Raw genomic sequence first — 21,767 nt, 5'->3', positions numbered from 1 at the left:
CGAGACCTAAGTGGCATAACGATTACTGTGATTGACTGAGAAGTGTATAGTATTGCTTTTGCTTTGTTTTGCACAAGGTCAGACATATTCCTTTGCAAGTGTTCAGAGTTTCGTGTACAGTAGCTACCAGTGATGCGCGGGTTGATCAAAAATGAGCGGGTGCCTGCGGTAACCCGCGGTTACGAGTCATACAAAAATATTTTTAATGATATTTGGGTCGGTCGGGTCCTTTGAAATAAAGATGCCAATTAAACCTTTGTAATTTATATAATACACGATTTAGAAATATATAGGCCTACACTTTACTGGCTGTACAGGAATTTTACCCTTTGTCCCGCCTCATGCAAATTGAGCATCTTTCCCGCTTTTTCATTGGACCCCTGAGTTTTTCTGTGGGACATGGAGGAGAATACGACATGAAGCGACATGGTGCATGTGAGTACCACAGAAAAAAAGCACATCATCAAGAAACATGCAAATCAGTGCAATGGTTTTACAATGGTCCGTGTACTTGTTGGCCAACGGATTTTCGTTTTTAAATGTGGTACCCGTCAAGGAGTAAATCTTTATGGTTTGACTACGCCACCCCCTGATGATGGGCAGGAGGACCCACAAGTCTTCCCTTAATGTAGTGTAGCTAACTCTATATTTTCCCCGCAAAGGGACAGTTGACAAGAGGCAGGTATATAAATGTATTTCAAATTTATTACAATTTAGTACAAAAAGTGTGGAAAAGTTATTAAAATGGCTCTTAAATACTGCTATACAATTGGTGGATTCTCCTCAGTCTAGGAAGGTCGGATCAGCCAATGCGAAACCCCTGCTCAGGTGGACCCTGGTGAGACAAAAAGAAACAGGAGACAGCAACCCAGCACCAGAAGAAGCATGCAACACAGCAAGCACCACTCATTCAAGATCTTCAGATACCATGACAAAAAAATCTCACACCGTGTTATGGTTATAAAGACACCCCAAACCAATGTCTCTAACAATGTGGTCCCTTGGCAAGAAGGGGCAAAGCATCAGTGTGGATCCGGCCTTGTACAGGGATAGCCTAAGCAGAAGACATAGTTAGGGAGGAGACCCACCAGCACGGATAACACCAGTTTAAGGAACCATGCTACTACAAGTAGGGCACATGGGTGGTAGGCCCAGAAGCAAAATCACATCACACAAACAAACCAACAAAACAATAAAAAAATGCACATTAATCACAAGAAAACAGTGGCTGGCCTGGTCCCTTTTGGGAAATAAACAATCATGTTAGTTGCCAGCCTCATTAAACTGCATATCATAGTCAACTCAAACATGGCTAAAAAATATAGGCCTACTTTTCAGTATGCTCAACTGTCCCACAGCTCATTGACATATGAAGACAAAGGTGAACATTCCGTTGCTACAGACAGAAAAAGTATTTTAAAACATGTTCCAATGCAGATATAAAACACTCAATGGCATATTAAGGCATTTACCGATGCAGCCCAGCAGCTCAGGTCACAATGAGGTGATCACAACACATTTTAAAACTCCATGCAGAAGCCTGTGTCCTCCATGAAGAGTAGACACACACTTCTAGAAATTACCCTGATAAAACAAAATAAATATTAAAATTCAAATGGCAGTGATTAATCATGCTCTACCATGACCAACAGTACCTACACTGAAAAGGAAGCCCAACACGCACAACAGTGTCCAGCACCAACACAAAGAGAATCTGCCTTGCAACCAGCAGACACTTATCACTTCCTAATTGGTCATGTGACTTTTCAAAACATCATGTGATCCTGGGTGTGAACGTGATGCAACTAGGTTGTGTGCCTGCCTATGTAGATCCCCACACTCACTCCTCCCAAAAGGTGTCGTCGCCCCCGACGATCAAACCTCAGCCCCAAGGAATGCTGCAGCCCTTACCCTCCCACATTGGCACTGGATACTGTGGACCTTGGCAGATTGTGAGGATTCTTGTGTCTTCCAGCTGTTACTCGCCTGGTGCGTCTAAGACCTGGTGACCTGTTTTGAAGTAGGGGATGCCCTTCATCGCTGTCATCATTATCATCGTCATCATCGTCATCCTTGTCCCAACCCTCATCCTCCTCCACAAGTACTTCTGCAACTTCATTGGGGGCCGTTGGTGGCGGATCTGGAGTGACAGCAGCTACTGGAATAGGTGTTGCTGCTTCTATCCAGGTAAGGACATCTTCGTCACTGCAAGTTGAATAACCTTCTGGGTAAGTAGTTTTTGTGGATGGCTGAGGGACCTTTGGTACTGATGGTATAATATCCAACTGTGATGCTCTAATCTCTGTTCTGTGGACTTGCCGGACATTACCAGTTCCATCAGCCAATGTGACAGTGTAGGGCCCACCAGGGCCAGTTGGTGTCCTGACGACTTTGTACAGTGCTGGTGACCAGACATCTTGGATCTTGCGACGACCTTGGCAGAGGTGATCTTTTAAATAGACCAGTTGGCCATCTGTAAAACCCTTATCACACACCTGTTGGTTGTGGTTTCGCTGCCGGTAATCTGCTGCCTCCTCCATGTTCTTGCGGGCTAGTTCACGAGTTACCTGAAGCCGTTCCTGATGCCGTATGACCCATTCATCCAAAGAGCTTGTTTCTTCGATGTCGTTAGCCCCCAAGAGGAAATCAATAGGGAGTCGAGGTAGCACGCCAAACATCAACGAGTAAGGGGAATGACCAGTGGAGCGGTGGGTAGAAGTGTTGTATGCCCACACCAACTGAGAGATGTACTTTGGCCACACCCGTTTCTTTTCCACAGTGAACGATCGGAGGAGGTCATGGAGGGTCCTGTTAAATCGCTCACATTGGCCATTCCCTTGGGGATGGTATGCTGTTGTTCTAGACTTTTCAATCCCATATAGCTGACACAACTGTGCGATGAGTACACTCTCAAAGTTTCTCCCTTGGTCGGAATGTATTCGTTTAGGCACCCCGAAGCGGTTGAACCAGCAGTCAACTAGAATCTTTGCCACTGTTCTGGCACTTTGGTCTTTGGTTGGGATTGCCTGGGTGTATTTTGAGAAAACATCGGTCATGACCAACACATTTTCCCTGCCATCTGTTGCAGACTCAAGCAGGATAAAGTCTATGGCAAGTACTTCTAATGGCTGACCTGCCAGCAGAACCCCCTGGTAAGTCTTGACTTTGGGCTGGACAGCTTTAGACAGCACACAGCGTTGGCAATTCTGACAGTACTTCTCAATTTCTGCTCCCATCCCTGGCCAGTAACACCGTTGCCTCACCAGGTCAGTGGTTCGCCGTACTCCTTGATGTCCATGTTGGTCATGGAGACCCCGGAGAAGTTCCTGGCGAAGACACTGCGGCAGGAGTAGTTGGGTATATGGCTCTCCATGAGGGGCAGTTGTCTTCCTGTACAGCAGGCCATCTTTCTCCAAGATACGATCCCACTGCCGGAGGAGATGTTGTACATCCTTGGTGAGTTTGGTCTGCTGTTCCTTGCTGGGAGGCCTTCCTAGTCTCCAAAGAGACAAAAAGTCTTTCAAAACAGGATCCACCCCCTGCAACATTGCCAGTTCGGCATTGGATCGACTTGGAAGGACTCCGATTTGGTGAGATATAGCTCCCTCAGCCCTATCAGGGATGAGGGGTTGGTAAGGTTCAACTCTCAGCTGGTCAGTCTCCAGATCTGTGGTCTCTGCCTGCATGCTGTACTGGCGAGAGAGAGAGTCAGCATTAGCATTATTTTTTCCTGGTCGGTAGTGTACAATGAAGTCGAAAGCTGCCAACTGGGCAACCCATCTTTGTTCAGTAGCCCCCAACTTCAGGGTCTGAAAATGACTTAAAGGGTTATTATCAGTGTAAACCTTACATTTGCTGCCAAGCAAGTACTCTCTGAATTTTTCTGAAACTGCCCATTTTAATGCTAAGAACTCCAGCTTCATGGAGCTATAATTCTCCATGTTGCGCTCTGAACCACGCAATGAGCGACTAGCATATGCCACCGGTCTCAATTTTCCCTCCTTCTCCTGAGAAAGGACTGCACCTAGCCCTTGATGACTAGCATCTATCTCCAAGACAAAGGGCTTTGTGAAATCAGCAAATGCCAAGATGGGAGCACTTACAAACATGCTCTTCAACTCAGTGAAACTTCTCTCACATTTTTCAGTCCACATACTGGGAAGGATGGCAGCTGGCCTGGTCCTACACACCTTTGCAGTTTTAATTACATCTGCCACTAGTTGGTGAAATGGGGCCGCTAACTGAGCAAACCCTTTAATGAAGCGGCGATAATAGTTGCAAAATCCAAGAAATGATCGGACTTCGGTCACATCAAAAGGCCTCCTCCAGTTACTCACAGCAGACACCTTCTCTGGATCAGTGGCCACACCTTCTTTGGACACGCGATGTCCCAAGTACTGCACTTCCTTCCTGAAAAAATGGCACTTACTCAGCTTTGCCTTAAGCCCTTTCTGTTGGAGTCGGCTAAGGACCATCTCCAGTCTCTGCAAGTGCTGGGCCACAGAAGAAGAAAAGATTATGACATCATCCAGATATAAAAGAACTGAGTGAAAGCTCTGATCACCAAATATTCGCTCCATGAGCCTCTGAAACGTGCCAGGAGCATTACATAGCCCAAATGGCATCCTTTCAAATTCAAACAGGCCAAAGGGGGTACAGAATGCAGTTTTTGGCTTATCCCTCTCAGCGACAGCAACTTGATTATAGCCACTAGCCAAATCTAGAGTTGAGAACCACTGGGCCCCTGACAAGGCATCCAACGACTCCTCAATACGAGGTAATGGGTAGGCATCCTTTCTTGTCTTGGCGTTAAGCTGACGGTAATCGACACACATCCGCAGCTCTCCAGTTTTCTTTTGCACCAGGACAATGGGTGATGCGTAAGGGCTGCTACTCTCCCTGATCACTCTGCTGTCCAGAAGCTGTTTTATGTGGTCCTTTACAGCCTGCCACTGTGTAGGGGGGTATTCGCCTATATCTTTGTCGGACTGGGGCATCATCTAAAAGAGGTATCTCATGTACAATCTCATCAGTGCAACCCAGATCTCCATCATATCTAGCAAAGACATCACTATACTTCTCTAACAGCTGTTTTGCTTGGCCCTCCTCTTCAGGTGAAAGCTCTGACCAGTGTAAAGCTGCAAGAACTTCTGAGATGGAGGCAGGTGGCCCCCCAGCAGTATGTATATTAACTAGGGCAACATCACCATTCTCCCCTTCAAACTTCAGCTCCTCTGCCTGAATGTCAACCACTGAGTGCAACATCCCCAGCACCTGCTTTGAGTGGACAGTAGCACCAGTGGCTCCTACATTTACTACAGGAACATATGTCACACCATTGGTAACACTGAGTAGCGACGGGGACAACAGCAAACCTGGGGCAAGATCGGAGCCTCCAGGTTCCAACAGCATTGTGGCAGGTGGCGTATGTGGGACTTTTGGGCAGGTGACTTTAATAAACTTAAGTGACCCAGCAGGGATGAATTCCCCACCCCTTTCTAGGACCCGCACCTGACCCTCATGAGTTAAATGGCACACATCTTGGCGGCGACAGTAGCGGAGCACAGACTCCCAACAGGCCTCTGCCTTAACAGCACCTAGAGAAGCAAATAATTCCTCACCCTGTTGTGCAAACAACTCCCTATAACACTGAGAAATGACATTCATTCCTAACAGCCCAGGAATGGAATGTTGTAGTGTGCCAGGGGCATCCTTCACCACCAAAACCCCCCGCCCTGGAAAGGTTCTACCCAGTACCTGGATATCCATCTCTAAATATCCAACATAGGGGATATTTAAACCATTTGCAGCTTTTAATGCCAACCACCCACATGACTTGAGCCTAGGTGCTCCCCAATGTTGAAATACTTCCTTAAAAAGGGACTCTGTGATTGTTGTCACCATAGAACCAGTGTCCAGTAGACACTTTACTTTAACACCCCCCATCTTTACCTCCACTACAGGGCATTTACCTACAAGTGAGATTGACTCATCTGAAGAGAGCAAGACCTGATTAGAGGGACTAGGATTGTTTGTCACAGTGCTTGGATCAATATGATGCATACCTGACTGTCCTGTAACTGCAGGATTTTCCTCGGGCTGGACATTGGGTAAACTGGCTGTTCGCTGCCTCGGTCCCTGTCGACACTGACGGAGGACATGCCCAGGCTTACGACATCGGAGACAGATGGGTTGGCCTTCTGGGGTAAACTGGTAATTGGGGTTATGAGGACGAGAAGTAGGCTGGTTTAACACAGATTCTATCTTAGACAGACTCAGTAGTATTTTATTAATCTGTGACTGCTGTTGGTTAAGCTGTTCCTGCAAGACAGAAACTTCAAACCCTTTTCCCACCCCCACTGCATGACAAGCCCCTTCAACATTTAGATCCACCCCACAGTGGTGAAGCTCAGCTCGAGTTTGTTCAGATGGGCGCTCACCCTCTTCCATCCATCTAATTGCTTCATGCCGTAGTGCTATAAAAGCAACAGCCGGATTTTGACGCACAATGCTCTTTAGCTCTCGTCTTAAGGAAACATCACGTACATGCTCCATGAACTGATCTCTGACTAACATATCTGGGTCTGTCAACCTATTAGGGTAAGCACGTTTGATTTCTTCAATTAGAGCCCACAAACAGTGAGAAAATTCTTTTAGAGACTCCCCATTTTTCTGTTTTCTGTCAAAGAATTTTCTTTGCAGGCTGACAAAGGAGGAGGAGGAACCATAAACTTCTTTTAAAATGTTTAAGATTGTATCCGGATTTTCCCGCTCCGCTAAAGAGCGGAATCTGATTTCAGCTTTTGCTTCTCCTTCCAAATGATCATAAAGGAAGAGGGCCTTCTCCCTAGCGCTCATATTCCTATCCCTCATGCATGACTCCATATTTTCTATCCAATCATAAATCAATATATCAGATTTAGATTTCGAGCCGGAGAAGTGGGGGCACTTTCTCTCTCTTTGAATATAAACAAAACGTTCTGGTCTAGGTTGTGGACCAGAAAAATTTTGTGAGCCCAAATCGCCACTGGGGGCTATCCCACCAGCAGTAGTGCCATTACCAGAGGTACCTGCGCTGGCACCTCTTCCTCTCTGAAGTTGTTCATTAGCCACTCGTAATCTCTGCACTTCTTCCCGAAGAGTCAAGAGTTCCTCAGGTACATGTTCCTCCACCTCAATCATCTTACCAGTTTAACAACCTCACTACCACAGAAGAGAATATGGAACAATGTCAAAGACATGGAAATCAAAAAAACACTTCAGTTGAGATTTAGTAGTCACTGGCTGTCGATTCCCATCGATTTTATTTGTGTTTTGGCCATCCACTTGTAGTCTTCTGTTGTCCAGAACCAGCCACTGTTTCTATTTTAACAAATAAAAAAAAGATACAACAAAACCATGTAGACAAAACAAAATATCAATGCCTCATTTAGATCCTGCCGACTACGCCATAAATGTGGTACCCGTCAAGGAGTAAATCTTTATGGTTTGACTACGCCACCCCCTGATGATGGGCAGGAGGACCCACAAGTCTTCCCTTAATGCAGTGTAGCTAACTCTATATTTTCCCCGCAAAGGGACAGTTGACAAGAGGCAGGTATATAAATGTATTTCAAATTTATTACAATTTAGTACAAAAAGTGTGGAAAAGTTATTAAAATGGCTCTTAAATACTGCTATACAATTGGTGGATTCTCCTCAGTCTAGGAAGGTCGGATCAGCCAATGCGAAACCCCTGCTCAGGTGGACCCTGGTGAGACAAAAAGAAACAGGAGACAGCAACCCAGCACCAGAAGAAGCATGCAACACAGCAAGCACCACTCATTCAAGATCTTCAGATACCACGACAAAAAAATCTCACACCGTGTTATGGTTATAAAGACACCCCAAACCAATGTCTCTAACAATGTGGTCCCTTGGCAAGAAGGGGCAAAGCATCAGTGTGGATCCGGCCTTGTACAGGGATAGCCTAAGCAGAAGACATAGTTAGGGAGGAGACCCACCAGCACGGATAACACCAGTTTAAGGAACCATGCTACTACAAGTAGGGCACATGGGTGGTAGGCCCAGAAGCAAAATCACATCACACAAACAAACCAACAAAACAATAAAAAAATGCACATTAATCACAAGAAAACAGTGGCTGGCCTGGTCCCTTTTGGGAAATAAACAATCATGTTAGTTGCCAGCCTCATTAAACAGCATATCATAGTCAACTCAAACATGGCTAAAAAATATAGGCCTACTTTTCAGTATGCTCAACTGTCCCACAGCTCATTGACATATGAAGACAAAGGTGAACATTCCGTTGCTACAGACAGAAAAAGTATTTTAAAACATGTTCCAATGCAGATATAAAACACTCAATGGCATATTAAGGCATTTACCGATGCAGCCCAGCAGCTCAGGTCACAATGAGGTGATCACAACACATTTTAAAACTCCATGCAGAAGCCGGTGTCCTCCATGAAGAGTAGACACACACTTCTAGAAATTACCCTGATAAAACAAAATAAATATTAAAATTCAAATGGCAGTGATTAATCATGCTCTACCATGACCAACAGTACCTACACTGAAAAGGAAGCCCAACACGCACAACAGTGTCCAGCACCAACACAAAGAGAATCTGCCTTGCAACCAGCAGACACTTATCACTTCCTAATTGGTCATGTGACTTTTCAAAACATCATGTGATCCTGGGTGTGAACGTGATGCAACTATGTTGTGTGCCTGCCTATGTAGATCCCCACAAAAAGGAAAAAAACGAAAAACGGCTCGTTTCCCAATTTCCATTAGTAAATAGGAAAACAAAAAATGGAAAACAATCCATTTTTCTTTTTTTCTTTTGATGAAGACGGAAAACGGAAAGCAATCTCGTTATCCGATTGTGTTTATAGATGGAAATCGGAAATCAAAATACGTATGTATGACCTAATCCTGCATCCTGAATTGGTACTTTTTCGTGAACCGGAAGTTACTCCCGCCCAGAGCTCCCGCCACGCCAAGAAGACCCGCCCTTCACCCAAGGTAATGTAAAACACGTAATTGATGTCCGAGCTACTGCGACAATGGAAACAACAAGTTATGTTCTCTTTTGAGAAGGCAAATGTGTCACAGTAAGAGATGATGACATGTCTGTTGACAAAATATGCAGGATATTTCAGGTACTGAAATAATACACAATATATAAGTAACGTTTGTTAGAATTTACAGTTTTGCACGCAAGGACATAACGCAGTATGTTCCTGCACAACCGGAGGCTGCATTTTCAGGACCGCAGATCTAGTACCCTATTGGTTTAGTTTGCAGTCACGTTACTTTGTATATAGCATCAATATATTAATCTCAGTAGTATTTGTTTTTAAATGTGATTTTTGATTCAAAATGCAGCAGAGGTTGATTACTAAGTTTATTGTTCATTTAAACATGAATTTACACAAAATATAAATGAAATATCAATTTTGTAAATTCGAAGTATATCAATTTTAAAACAATTGTAAAAAATGAAGAACCTTAAAAGTCTTAGTCTCTTGAATTATACAGTATATTTATTAACCTCCTTAAGGTGATTTAGCTCATTATTAGGTAAGTTAAAGTTGGAATCAGTGTATGGAGTCACTAAATTACAGCCGATAGTTTAAAAGTTGTTGAGAGGCAAGACAAGACACAAGAATGTTTATATATATATATATATATATATATATATATATGTCATTTTTGTGACAACATCACAAGCACCAAAGTGAACCCCTTTTCCATCAGTTGCTGCATGGACAGAATGGCTGTAGGCTTCAACTCTAGAGAAAGAGAGACAGAGAGAGATAAATAAGAAACATTTGTTTAACATATTCAATTGGTGTGTATATATATATATATATATATATATATATATATATATATATATATATATATATATATATATATACATATATATATATATATATACATATACATGCATTTTGTTTATATTCGTTATTAAACTAACAATGAATCTAATGGATTAGCATTTGTCTTTTTACTGTTTACCATTTATTTTAAATGTTCATTAAACTTATGCTATTTTTGAAAAAAATAATAATTTCAGTTGTTATTGCCAGATATTTTTAGGGTTAGATTGAGGTCTTCTCAAGGGAAGACGTTAGGTGTTTCTCAATGTCAATGAAGGATCCTCGGAAGCCAGTATTTCAAGGATGCTACGTTATCGACATCCGTCGAAGGACTGTTCCAATGTCGAGGATGACTGAGTCCTTCATTCTAAAAATATCCCATACACAGGAAAGGATGCATATGTGTATCCTTCGCGCTCTTCGCGTTCTCAAATCACCCACAATCCTATGCGTGCAGCTTTGCTATCTTGTTCAAAAATTCAGAAATGTCGAACGTTAGCGGAGTCGGAGTGTTAACAGTTTTTATTTACGTTACCAAACATTTGTTATAACTGTAGTAAATATAAGTAAAGTTTAACGTTTAAATGTCAGTTCAAATTACTACCATATCGATATTGTAAATTATACAAATACAAATACAAATGGTTAACTGAACCGGACCTGTCATTTAACAATTGTTAGCTTGGTTGCGTCATCTGCATTTCTTTTATAAATAACTAGTTAAGTTGTCCAAAGTAATTTAATGATACCATTCACATCGTTATTCAAACGGACCTTTTCACTGATGTAATGACGCAATTACGTGCACTTGCTAGCCTGTTCCATTTACGTGTTCTCCGAATGCTAAAGAGGAGTCTCACCTAGCCTCTGAAGGAAGTGACTTGGAAGGATCAGTCCTACCAAGGAAGTATCCTTGACATTGAGAAACGCCTCTTGTTTTCTGTGAGACACTATGATTCTGATAATAAATACAATTTTGGTCTTATTTTTTCTTGTCTAAGGTGCACATTAGATCAAGAAGAAATAGTTTTTTTCTTTTCTTGAAATATCTTTTTTTATTTAAAGTTTATGAGTTTCATTTCCTTACCTTTTTTCCTCTGGGTTCATGGTTCAGCATGCTTAGACTAGCAAATGAACTAGACCTACACTTCCCAGCATTCCATATGACGGTATAAAACAGGAAACAGGAAGGCCGCACTTCCTCTTCAATGCCCAACTTGAATGTCCCCAGAGTTACTTGTGAGTCATTAAACTCTCTTTTAACTGCAAATAAGAAAAAAAAGAAAGTCATGCAGTAAAAAAGTTTATTTATGCTGTATGATGCGGGTTGTAATCTTAAATGTAACCCTGGATTACAGGTTGTTTCCTTGGATTATTTCCAGATCAACATCAAGAAGACAACTCCTTGTTCAAGCTCTTGTTCTGTCCAAGGCTGAACTATTGCAATGCCCTCTTGGCAGGTCTTCAGCCAGTTCTATCAAACCTTTACAATTAATTCAGAACGTGGCAGCAACACAAATTTTTAATGAGCCAAAAATAATGCACATCATCGCTCTGTTTATCAATTTGCACTGGCTTCCAATAGCTGCTCGCATAAAATTCAAGGCATTGATGTTTGCCTACAAAACTACCACTGGCTCTGCACCCATTTACCTAAATTTGTTACTTCAGACTTCTGTGCCTCTAGAAGCTTGCGTTCTGAAAGTGAATGATGCTTTATTGATCATCCCAAATTTGCAATAAAATCACTTTTACGGACTTTTAAATTAAATGTTCCCTCCTTTTGGAATGACCTTCCCAACTCAATCCGAGCAGCTGAGTCCTTAGCCATCTTCAAGAATCAGCTTAAAACACATCTCTTCCATCTTTAGCACTCTCTATTCTTAAAAAAAAGTTTCCATTTTAGACTTGCACTCTATTCATTTACGAACTGCTTGTTTTCAATAAAAAAACGAACACTAGCTTTTCTAATCTTTTTGTATTCTATTTATGTTTTCTTTTTATTTATTGTACAGTTAACAAAAGCACAAAGGCCTCTAACACTAGCTTGCTCCATTATTTTTTTCTAAACTGTTTTCTCTTTTTATTATATAATAAAAAAAAAACTTTCTATGTGTACTGCGTTAAGCTAACTGAGACATGTTATAGCATTTGCGTATCATTGCTCTTTTGTGGATTTTGATTGCTTCCTCATGTGTAAGTTGCTTTGGATAAAAGCGTCTGCTAAATGTAAATGTGGTTAATAGCTATCCAACAAGTATTGTGTTTTAGCCCCTGAGTATATAAGCTGCATGTTTATTGTGCATACTGTGCTGTTTGTTGGGTTGTGATTTACATGTATTTTTAATGTGATTGGTTATGGGGTTTTAACAAGTTAGTAAAAGGCAACAATTCAGTCAAAATCAAATCATCTAAACATTGCTTTTTGTGATAATAAATCAACATTCATGTGAATCGTTGTATTTGTGTGATGTGACAGATGTAAACAGTCACGTGTAAACTGATCTCATACAAAACACCAGCTGATTGAGTCGTTGAGCAAAAAATGAAGAAAAAAGTGAGTTTTAAAAAAAGTTACTACAGGGTTTTGTTTGTTTTTACTATTTCTGATGAAATTAATGTTCACATTTAGCAGATGCTTTCATCCAAAGCGACTTACAAATGAAGGCAATGGAAGCAATCAAAAACAACAACAAGAGCAATGATATATAAGAACTATAACAAGTCTCAGTTAGCTTAACACCGTACACGTAGCATGGTTTTTCAGTCATATACAGGTTTTCCCATGGGTCCTTGAAATCCTTGAAAGTTTGTGAATTTTTTGACAGTTACTTGAAAGTGCTTGAATTTAAGTTTTCTGGAAAAAAAAAAACAAATCCATATTATTCCCTCTTGTCCACTAATGTGTTGTTTTGCATACAAGCTTTTTTGATTTACATTTTCCGGATTTATGCATAAAGTTAAGTGTTTTGCAAGTGACCATCCCTGAGCTTCAGAAGGTTTTAGAAGGCATTCTTAGGGTTTATATGAAGGTATATTAATACTAAATAGATTTGCATATGCAGGGTAGGACTTGTGGAAGTGTAGTCAAGTCAAGTCACCTTTATTTATATAGCACTTTAAACAAAAAACATTGCGTCAAAGCAACTGAAAAACATTCATTAGGAAAACAGTGTCAATAATGCAAAAAACTGTACATAAAACTGTAAGCCTAAATTAAATTTGTATGCACAAGAAAAGCTTTGTGAAGGTGTAAATCGCGTTTCAAGCGTTAGAAAACAAAATATTTGCTGCATTTTACTTTTACTCAAAAACGTAATTGAAGTATTGTGAAACTGCAGCTTCATACTAAAGCAAAATAAATATTATCTGCATTCTTCTGACTGTCATTATTGAGTGTGCCTTAAGTGTGTAAAGTGTAAATTTGGGACAACATTGTATATCAAACATATATCACAGAGAATCAGTATGATTTCACAAATGAACAGAAATTATACTTTTATGCTTTTGGCAGATGCTTTTATTTGAAGCGACTTGCTTTGCATTCAAGCTATACATTTGTTTGTTTTTATAATACTGCACATCATTCTGCAAAGAAAGCTTTATTTAGATCCATTTATATCCAGTTCAAACAAATGTGTGGTATAGCAATATTTTTTTTAATGAAAGATTAAAATCAATATTTTAAAGCAACCTCCTTTGGATCCTCACTACCACTGCATTGGAATAAAATAACGCTCTTTAAAAGCAGGGCTGTGGATCTTTGTTCTCTTCAATCTCTTGACTTTCATAGTGCACAGGTAGTTTGTTCTTACATTTAACGATAACATAATAATTGCCTGAAGTACAATTGGTAATGTTACACTCTCCATCTGAGCTTTTCTTAGAGCTTACAAGGTACACTTTAAATGAATATTTACTTTTGGTATAGTTCCCTAAAACACTGCCGGAGCCGTTACAGATTTTTTTTATGTTTTTATCACTGCCCTTGATGAAGGATTGCGTTTTAGATCTTCCACAGAGTTCATTCTTCTGTAGATACTCTTCAGCTTGCTCCTTGGATTGAAATGTAGTTGAGAGAATGTGTTTTCGCTTGAATTCATTAAAGTTCTGACAGTCTGCTCCATCACTGAGAGCCAGAATGAAGAGGAGCGAGAGAAGAGCTGCAGATCTCATCCTGACACAAACGAGAGAAAAGAGCAGGTTGAGAAAGTAGTAATTTACTATGAGAGTAAACAGCATCTGTGAGAACAGACATTAGCAGTGTTTACTATGGTTTGAATGTCTAATTGTCCAGACAGACAGTTGAATGCCATTGACAGTGTTAAACTGTAACATGATAAAAAGTGCTTGTTGTTTTTTATCATAATATCTAGAATACTGTTGGATGTTACATTTTCATTTGGGGGACCCAAAGCAAGTCAATGCTCTCTGAATTTCACTGAAACTAAGTATAATCTGTTTGCTGGAATGTTTCTTTTTATCATTTTTCAATCCTCAATGTCTTTGTATCAGCTGGTGTTTGGATGTTTTCAGTGGATTTATGAAGTCAGTTCTCATCAGGTTCACAATCACAATAACTATCTACATAACCAGAAATACACACAATTCTCAACAAAATTATTACATGAAGAAAAATAAGGCAAGAAAAATAAAAATACATTTTTGCTTCATTTAAAGAGGAAGCAGATTTACCTTTGCGTTGTTCTTGAGCTCGTGTAAATGAAGGAGTCTGGTCTGAATCTGGTCTGAGTCTGGTCTGGTCTGGAGTTCAGAAAGCATCAGAAGTGTTAGAGATGCTGACTGGACTGATATTTATTAGGCTGAAAAGAGGCAGGTGTGAAAATACACTGTGTTTCTTGGAAGTGCAACACAAAAACATTTCTTGCAATATGAGTAAATTTGAGTCTAATAATAATCTAGATGGTTTAAAGGCAGCCATGAACATCACACTAAAGATGATGAGCTCTTCACACTCAGTCGATGTGGTTCACACTTGATGTTGGTTTTTAACCAGCCAAACCAAAATGGACACATGAACAAAAGGCATGTGTATACTAAGAGGTTCAGGTTTGGCCTCATGATCTTCCTCAAAACACATTTAAGCCATTAAGCACACCACAGTTTGTTTATTTAGTGGCACTTTAAATAGAAATAAATAAAAGTTATATTTAAAGAAGTTATATTTATTTATATATTTCCTTAATTTGTTTTTAAATATAGTGTTATCATTGTTCTTTGGATACTACTGTATTCATAAAACCATTTTAGGTTAACATCTGGTAACACTTTAGAATACTGTTTCTTACTTACTACATAACTAATTAGGAATTATTGAAGAACTAACAGGTGATTATTCATTAACACTTAACTCACTACTGTTAACTACTAAGAAAGATGTGTTAACTAATCAGTATGTAATATAATTTTATGATTGTGTTAAGTAACAGTTAGCTAATCAGTAACTAATATATTCTGTGATACCTCCTGAATAACTACTATTAATTATCTACTAGTTAAGGTTCAAGAAAAATAACTATGAAATAACTACTTCTGAACAGTTATACGCAAAAAAAAAAAAAAAAAAACTATAATAATCAGGCTGTGTCCCACAAATCAAGTACTTGAGTAAAAGTACAGATACCCCAATAAAATATTACTCCAGTAAAATTATAAGTAGGCTTGTTAATTTTCAAAATTACTTGAGTAAAAGGACAAGTACAAAGAACTACTACAGTAGCAACTTTGTTACTGCCCAATTATTAGCCTATAATGGAAATGAAATATGGATTTAGTTTGCTTCTTAATGTTTAACTTTTGATTATGAAATGTTTGTTACATTAATTAAAATGTGGGCAGTATACATGTTAAAATGGAATAAAATATGCTGTATTAAGAAATGTTCTCATCTGAAATAAACAGATGAGAGTATTTTGCAAAGTTTATGATTACTTTTATAGGTTGTTCTTAGTCAAAATGATGTAGTTTATTATTTACTAGGTTCACTTTAGAATTCTGTAAGTTCTGCAAAATTATCTGATAATTCTTTATTAATTACTAATGGGTTCCCTATGTTTTCACTTTAGAATACTGTTTCAGATTCTAAGTAATTCTTCAGGAATTATTTGATAATTAATAATTAATTACTAATGGGTTCCCTATGTTTTCACTTTAGAATACTGTTTCAGATTCTAAGTAATTATTCAGGAATTATTTGATAATTAATTATTAATTACTAATGGGTTCCCTATGTTTTCACTTTAGAATACTGTTTCAGATTCTAATTAATTCTTCAGGAATTATTTGATAATTCTTTATTAATTACTAATCGGTTCCCTATGTTTTCACTTTAAAATACTGTTTCAGATTCTAATTAATTCTTCAGGAATTATTTGATAATTCTTTATTAATTACTAATCGGTTCCCTATGTTTTCACTTTAAAATACTGTTTCAGATTCTAAGTAATTCTTGAGGAATTATCTAATAATTCAGCCTGATCTCACAATCAAAACGTACATATTTAGACGTAAATTAAAACTGTCCAATACGTATGTGCCTTTACGTATTTACAGTGTTGTTTACGTATTATCTGGACGTAATTACAGGTTTCGATACGTAACTAAATTTACATAAAAACAACCTAAAATACGTTAGGATAGTACAGATAGAACGTGTTCTCTGACCAGTCAGTTATCCATAGAAAAATGCGTAACCCCACCCGAACCTAAACCTACCCAATTTATACAGAATGTTAAAAGAATAAAACATATTAAAACACAATTTTAGTAAAAATATAACATTAAAACGTTATTTTGAGCCACTAACGTTAATTCTACACCTACTCCTAAACCTACCAATAACCATTTCTTAAAATTACATAACGTTACTGTTATAAATAAACAAATAACAGACAAACAAACGTAACATTAATCATTTATTTTTTGCGAAAAGATCAAAAGTGGTACCAAAAGTAGTTCAAATGATAATGAGTTCCAGTCGCAGTCCTCTCTGGAGGTAATAGTTTTTATAAGGTACAGAGCAGAATTTAATTTATTAATCCGTGAAATTATGAATCTGTCTTCTCTCCGTGAAGGCGCACTGGCGCAGTACTGATTTCAAATGTCTATCAACTGAAACACGGCATGTAGCAATCTGTGACGAATTAGGTGGGAACCAATGACAGTTTGATATCAGTGCCGTAAACCGTGTCGTAACGTTTCTCGAGGGTGGCGCACTGGCGCTATTTTCACATTCAAATCATATAACGAGCGCGGGCTTTGACTATGTGATGGTCGCTGTTACTGAGAATGAAGATGAAGATCGATTGATAAAGGGCTGAATTTGGATATGTTCCTTGCAAACTTCTGGATTCTAAAGATATGGAGTACAGCAAACAAATAAAATGGATGTGATTTGTAATTTCATGCTGTGCTTTTGTATGGTTGTAATGCAACTCATTGGATAGGAGAAAATCGCACAGCAAAATATTGCAAAATGTTTCAGGTTCAAAATAAGTTATTCAGAATTATTTGATCATTAATTATTAATTACTGATGGGTTCCCTATATTTTCACTTTAGAATACTGTTTCAGATTCTAAGTAATTCTTGAGGAATTATCTAATAATTATTTATTAATTACTAATGGTTTCCCAACATTTCCACTTTAGAATAGGTTTAATGTTTCAGGTTCAAAATAAGTCCTCAGAATTATTTGATAATTAATTATTAATTAATAATGGGTTGCCTATGTTTTCACTTTAGAATACTGTTTCAGATTCTAAGTAATTCTTCAGGAATTATCTGATAATTCTTTGTTAATTACTAATGGGTTCCCAATATTTTCACTTTAGAATAGGCCTAATGTTTTAGGTTCAAAATAAGTCCTGCATAATTATTTTATAATTCTTTATTAATTACAAATTGGGTACCTGTATTTTCACTTTTCCTGGTATATATATATATATATATATATATATATATATATATATATATATATATATATATATATATATATATATATATAATGTGGTATATGCGGAGGAAGCACACACACAGTACTGTATATAAAATAAAAAAACTAAGGTAAGTTATCACAAGGCACTGGAGTGGGGTTCCTACTAGAAGGTGATTTCTTACAAAACACACTCACAAACCAATTTACTACATAGGCAAAACCTCTATAAAATGTATTGCATTTATTAATATTGCATTTTCATACTACTACTATTATTGCTAATAGCATTTATATGAAAGGGTCACAATTCAATGTAATAGTGTAAAACTGTTCATTAGTAGTTACTTCATAGTTATTTTTCTAGAACCCTAAGTAGTAGATAATCAATAGTAGTTCTTCAGGAGGTATCACAGAATACATTAGTTATTGATTAGCTAACTGTTACTTAACATAATCATAAAATTATATTACATACTGATTAATTAACACATCTTCCTTAGTAGTTAACAGTAATGAGTTGAGTGTTAATGAATAATCACCTGTTAGTTCTTCAATAATTCCTTATAAGTTATGTAGTAAGTAAGAAACAGTATTCTAAAGTGTTACCGAACATTTTTATAGGAAACGATCCCTATGATAAGGGAATGAGTGTTGCATCATTAGCCATGCTATAAGCTTCATGTGAATCGATGTCGTTTCAGTTACATGATTCTGATGAAATGATGGAGGTTGGCTCCACCCTTTCTGGCAGACTAAAGTGTGATTGGTTTGAGCAGCTACACAAATGTGAACAAATCAGGCTTCAGTACAGAGAAGAAGAAAAAAATTTCCTCATATGAAATACTATTTCCCATTTCTCAGAAAAATCGATTTTGCAGTAGCAGTTTGTTGTGTTGTGCATGACTGGGACACCATAGTACAGTCAACAGTCTTACTAACTTCAGTCAGACATACAAATGTATATTGCTAATCAATCATCAAATAATATAAGTGATGGCAAAGCAAGGCATTCTGAACCAGCAAGGCTTTCAACACAATTCTATCGGAAAAAGGTTCGTTACACAAAGCTTTTCAACACGGTTCATGCTGTGTCCATCTAGTGGTCATAAAAATGAATAAGACCTTCCAAAGTGATGTGTTCCATTACTGCCACTGGTTTCACATCTGGTTCTACAAATTATTATTATATTTAATTATTACATAAATAATGGTCATTGTCAAAGTCATTCATTTGTGTCATTGTACTGTCACTAAAATAAGGTCAGGTCTCCCTTGTAATAGAGCTTTCAGAGACTTCCTGGTAAAATAAAGGTTTAAAAAGTTGTTGCGTCATGTTTAGTTGTTTAGTTTTTATTTGATTATAGAAAATAAACGTTATTGCTCTCCTCACACAAAAAAAACGCAACTTTTTTTTTTTACTAAAAGGGGACCAGTGCATCTTTGAGCCTCTATTTAGTGCGAGAAATCAAGGTTTTAGTATTTTGTTTCCTAGAATGAAGAAGTTTACATGTTGAATCCTCGCTCACTACTAGAAATTTCCCAGACATTTGGTGAAGTGACATTTCTGTTGTTTAACCTTCTTGCCAACTCTTAAATTTATTAATTCTGTATTAGTTCTGATTGTGACCAGCAGAAAGCAGCATGGACTTGTGTCTGAGAGTCTACAACCTTTAAGACCTTTATAACCTTTTGTGTCCATGTCTGATCATGTGTGTTTTCTGTATTGCAATGTTGGATGCATGAAATTCTACATAAGGTCATTGTGCTGAATTCGTGTCATTAGGCTAGAAACGTTCAATAATAAAATAAAACACATTGTGTCTCCCTGTGTGTATATTTTGTGTTTACATCAGTGACGCTTGGTGCTGTGATGCTGTTGTGATCTGCAAACACTGCTCACCCCTGCTGGAGTTTATGATTATTAAGTGCTCATCTCGGTTTACATGAAGCTGAACTCGCTACTCCCTCTTCTGCCCCAGGCACCACAGAACTATGAACTGTACAGTATGTATGTAACCAAAGAATGTGCTGGGTTTTTCTGAAGAACTGTGGACTGAACCTGACTGCTAAGAACAAACATGGAAATTATCATGAAAACATATAAAAACAGAAAAAACTAGAAAAAAAACAAAAAAACTATACTACACTAAATTAAAAACAGTCGTGAATCATCCAGGTATGGTAGATCACACAGTGATGAGAACCAATAAAGGCTTTTGAGAAAAAGCCTTGGTCTGATATTTACGGTGACAATCACATTTTACATTTATGAATTTGTTTGTTTGCCTGTTTGGACCTGTGTGGTTATTAGTGTCTAAGAGCGTTTAAAGAAGATGTTGTTGACAATGACTTTAAATCTACGGATGGAAAACGAAAGTGTAATTTGATCAGCAGCCAGTGAGGGACAGTAATGCGCTCATTCACACCTGGAAGAAAAAATGATCAACTTTCACTTTACTGTTTGATCTGTTTAGGGCGCGCGCGTCTGAGATAACGAGGACTGAGATAGTTCACGCGCTCTGACTGTCTGTGTGTGTGCGCGTGTGTGTAGACAGGAATGGTTTGGCTAATATTATTATTTATTTTCCTTTTAATTTCTCCTCAAAGCAAAGCGAAAGAAGGTAAGCACAAGTTTTGGTCAAAATTGGCACTTATACAGTTACGTAAATAATATAGGCTACATAGATTTCTGCGTCAATAAACTTTACCTGACAGACTTGAGTATTTTAGACAAATACAGTGTAAGTGCAATGCTAAAATTTACATTTTAAGAGAGAGAACATTATGTGAATAAATGGCTGTCTTTAACGCGAACCTGAGCTAAACAGCACTCATCTGTAGCAAAATCAATCATAATAATAATTTTTATGTTAAATCGTGTTTTTTTTTCTTTTTTTTTTTTTGAGTTTATTGATTTGTTGATCCTTATTTATGTCAAATACAGTCACAGAATGTTGCAGATTAAACCCATCATGTTGTTGCTTGTTTCCATTACGTGGTCGTTGTTTTGTTGCTTTAGTTTCCGGTGTGGTTTGCTTTTTGTGCACATTTGGCCCACATACACCCTCAGACAAAAAGGTACAAAAGATGCCACTGGCCTGGTACTCTTTCAAAAGTTACTAAATTCCACCATTTGGGTACTAAAATGTATGCCTACTTTATAGGTACTAAAATGCACCTTTAACATACTAATATGTACTTTGATGGATAAAAAAAAACAAATATACCTTTTGAAAAGCTAAGACTACAGTTACAGCTTTTGTATCATATTGTTTTTAGAGTGTAGCTAGCTATGTTTAGGTTTAAGAACAAAAGGTGCAGCCAAAGAAAGTACAGAGTTAGTAAAGTCTCTAGTTTGGATTTTACGTTCCAGTTTAAGAACTTCCAAATGGCAGGTGCGACCCAGAGAAAAGTGTGTTTGCAGCTTCTTTTATTGTGGTTTGTGTTTTTTATCTTCCTCAGAGAAACATTACCTATACTACACATATACAGGCTTAACCAAAGCAGGTCCATTCCCTGAGTTCATTGCCGAGGCTGAATCTGATGACAAACAGATCGCTTACTACAGTAATGAACGACAAGCCTGGGAAAGATTCAATCTGACTCACTGGAACAAAGCTCCTGCAGAACCGCGTGAAACTAGAGAAGCCCTCTTACATGAACTACATGATCTGTCAAAGTGCACATTGACTACAGAGTGTTCTGGTGAGTTTAGTGCTTTTCTCTTATATATATATACATATATAATATTGCAATTCATCTCAATCAAACTGCAGTTGGGTTATTCTGATTAAGTAAAAATAACTAGGAAAAAAAACATAACATAACAAAATAAAACCATAACATAAGAAATACATAATTTAAAAAATTAGTTTTTGCATATAAACTCTTCAGATATCATTCAGCTAACAACACAGTATT

The 21,767-nt window shown here is 38.0% G+C and overlaps 2 protein-coding genes and 1 long non-coding RNA gene across 7 annotated transcripts in view; 1 reads left to right on the top strand and 2 right to left on the bottom strand.

Annotated features, from left to right (window-relative positions):
- LOC127978673 (H-2 class I histocompatibility antigen, D-37 alpha chain) overlaps nt 1–21,767 on the top strand; it is a 30,211-nt gene that overhangs the window by 6,772 nt on the left and 1,672 nt on the right. The gene's annotated exons all lie outside the window — the stretch shown is intronic.
- Nucleotides 686–8,721, bottom strand: LOC127978681 (uncharacterized). 4 transcript variants are annotated; one of them, XR_008158588.1, is made up of 4 exons: nt 8,575–8,721; nt 1,473–1,584; nt 1,332–1,396; nt 686–1,054 (listed from the first exon to the last, which is right to left on the bottom strand). XR_008158588.1 is itself a non-coding variant. In XM_052583535.1 (4 exons), exons 1-2 carry the CDS (start codon nt 7,180–7,182, stop codon nt 1,580–1,582), a joined length of 1,122 nt encoding a protein of 373 aa, XP_052439495.1. In that variant the 5' UTR covers nt 7,183–7,290; the 3' UTR covers nt 686–1,054; nt 1,332–1,396; nt 1,473–1,579. The 4 variants fall into 4 exon arrangements, 1 of the variants encoding a protein (XP_052439495.1); XR_008158589.1 differs by lacking the exon at nt 8,575–8,721 and adding an exon at nt 1,656–1,927; XR_008158587.1 differs by lacking the exon at nt 8,575–8,721 and adding an exon at nt 1,660–1,926.
- LOC127978699 (uncharacterized) lies at nt 13,388–14,847 on the bottom strand. Its single transcript, XR_008158599.1, has 2 exons — nt 14,586–14,847; nt 13,388–14,067 (listed from the first exon to the last, which is right to left on the bottom strand). It is a non-coding gene; the product is annotated as an uncharacterized LOC127978699 (long non-coding RNA).

Source organism: Carassius gibelio, chromosome B19, assembly GCF_023724105.1.
Source record: "Carassius gibelio isolate Cgi1373 ecotype wild population from Czech Republic chromosome B19, carGib1.2-hapl.c, whole genome shotgun sequence".
Classification (NCBI taxonomy): domain Eukaryota; kingdom Metazoa; phylum Chordata; class Actinopteri; order Cypriniformes; family Cyprinidae; genus Carassius; species Carassius gibelio.
Note: the sequence above shows the minus strand (reverse complement) of the source record. Positions and strands in the feature narration are given on the sequence as shown.

Excerpts from the sequence above, each read along its gene's own strand:
- LOC127978681 (XM_052583535.1), bottom strand. The coding sequence starts at position 7,182 with ATGATTGAGGTGGAGGAACATGTACCTGAGGAACTCTTGACTCTTCGG.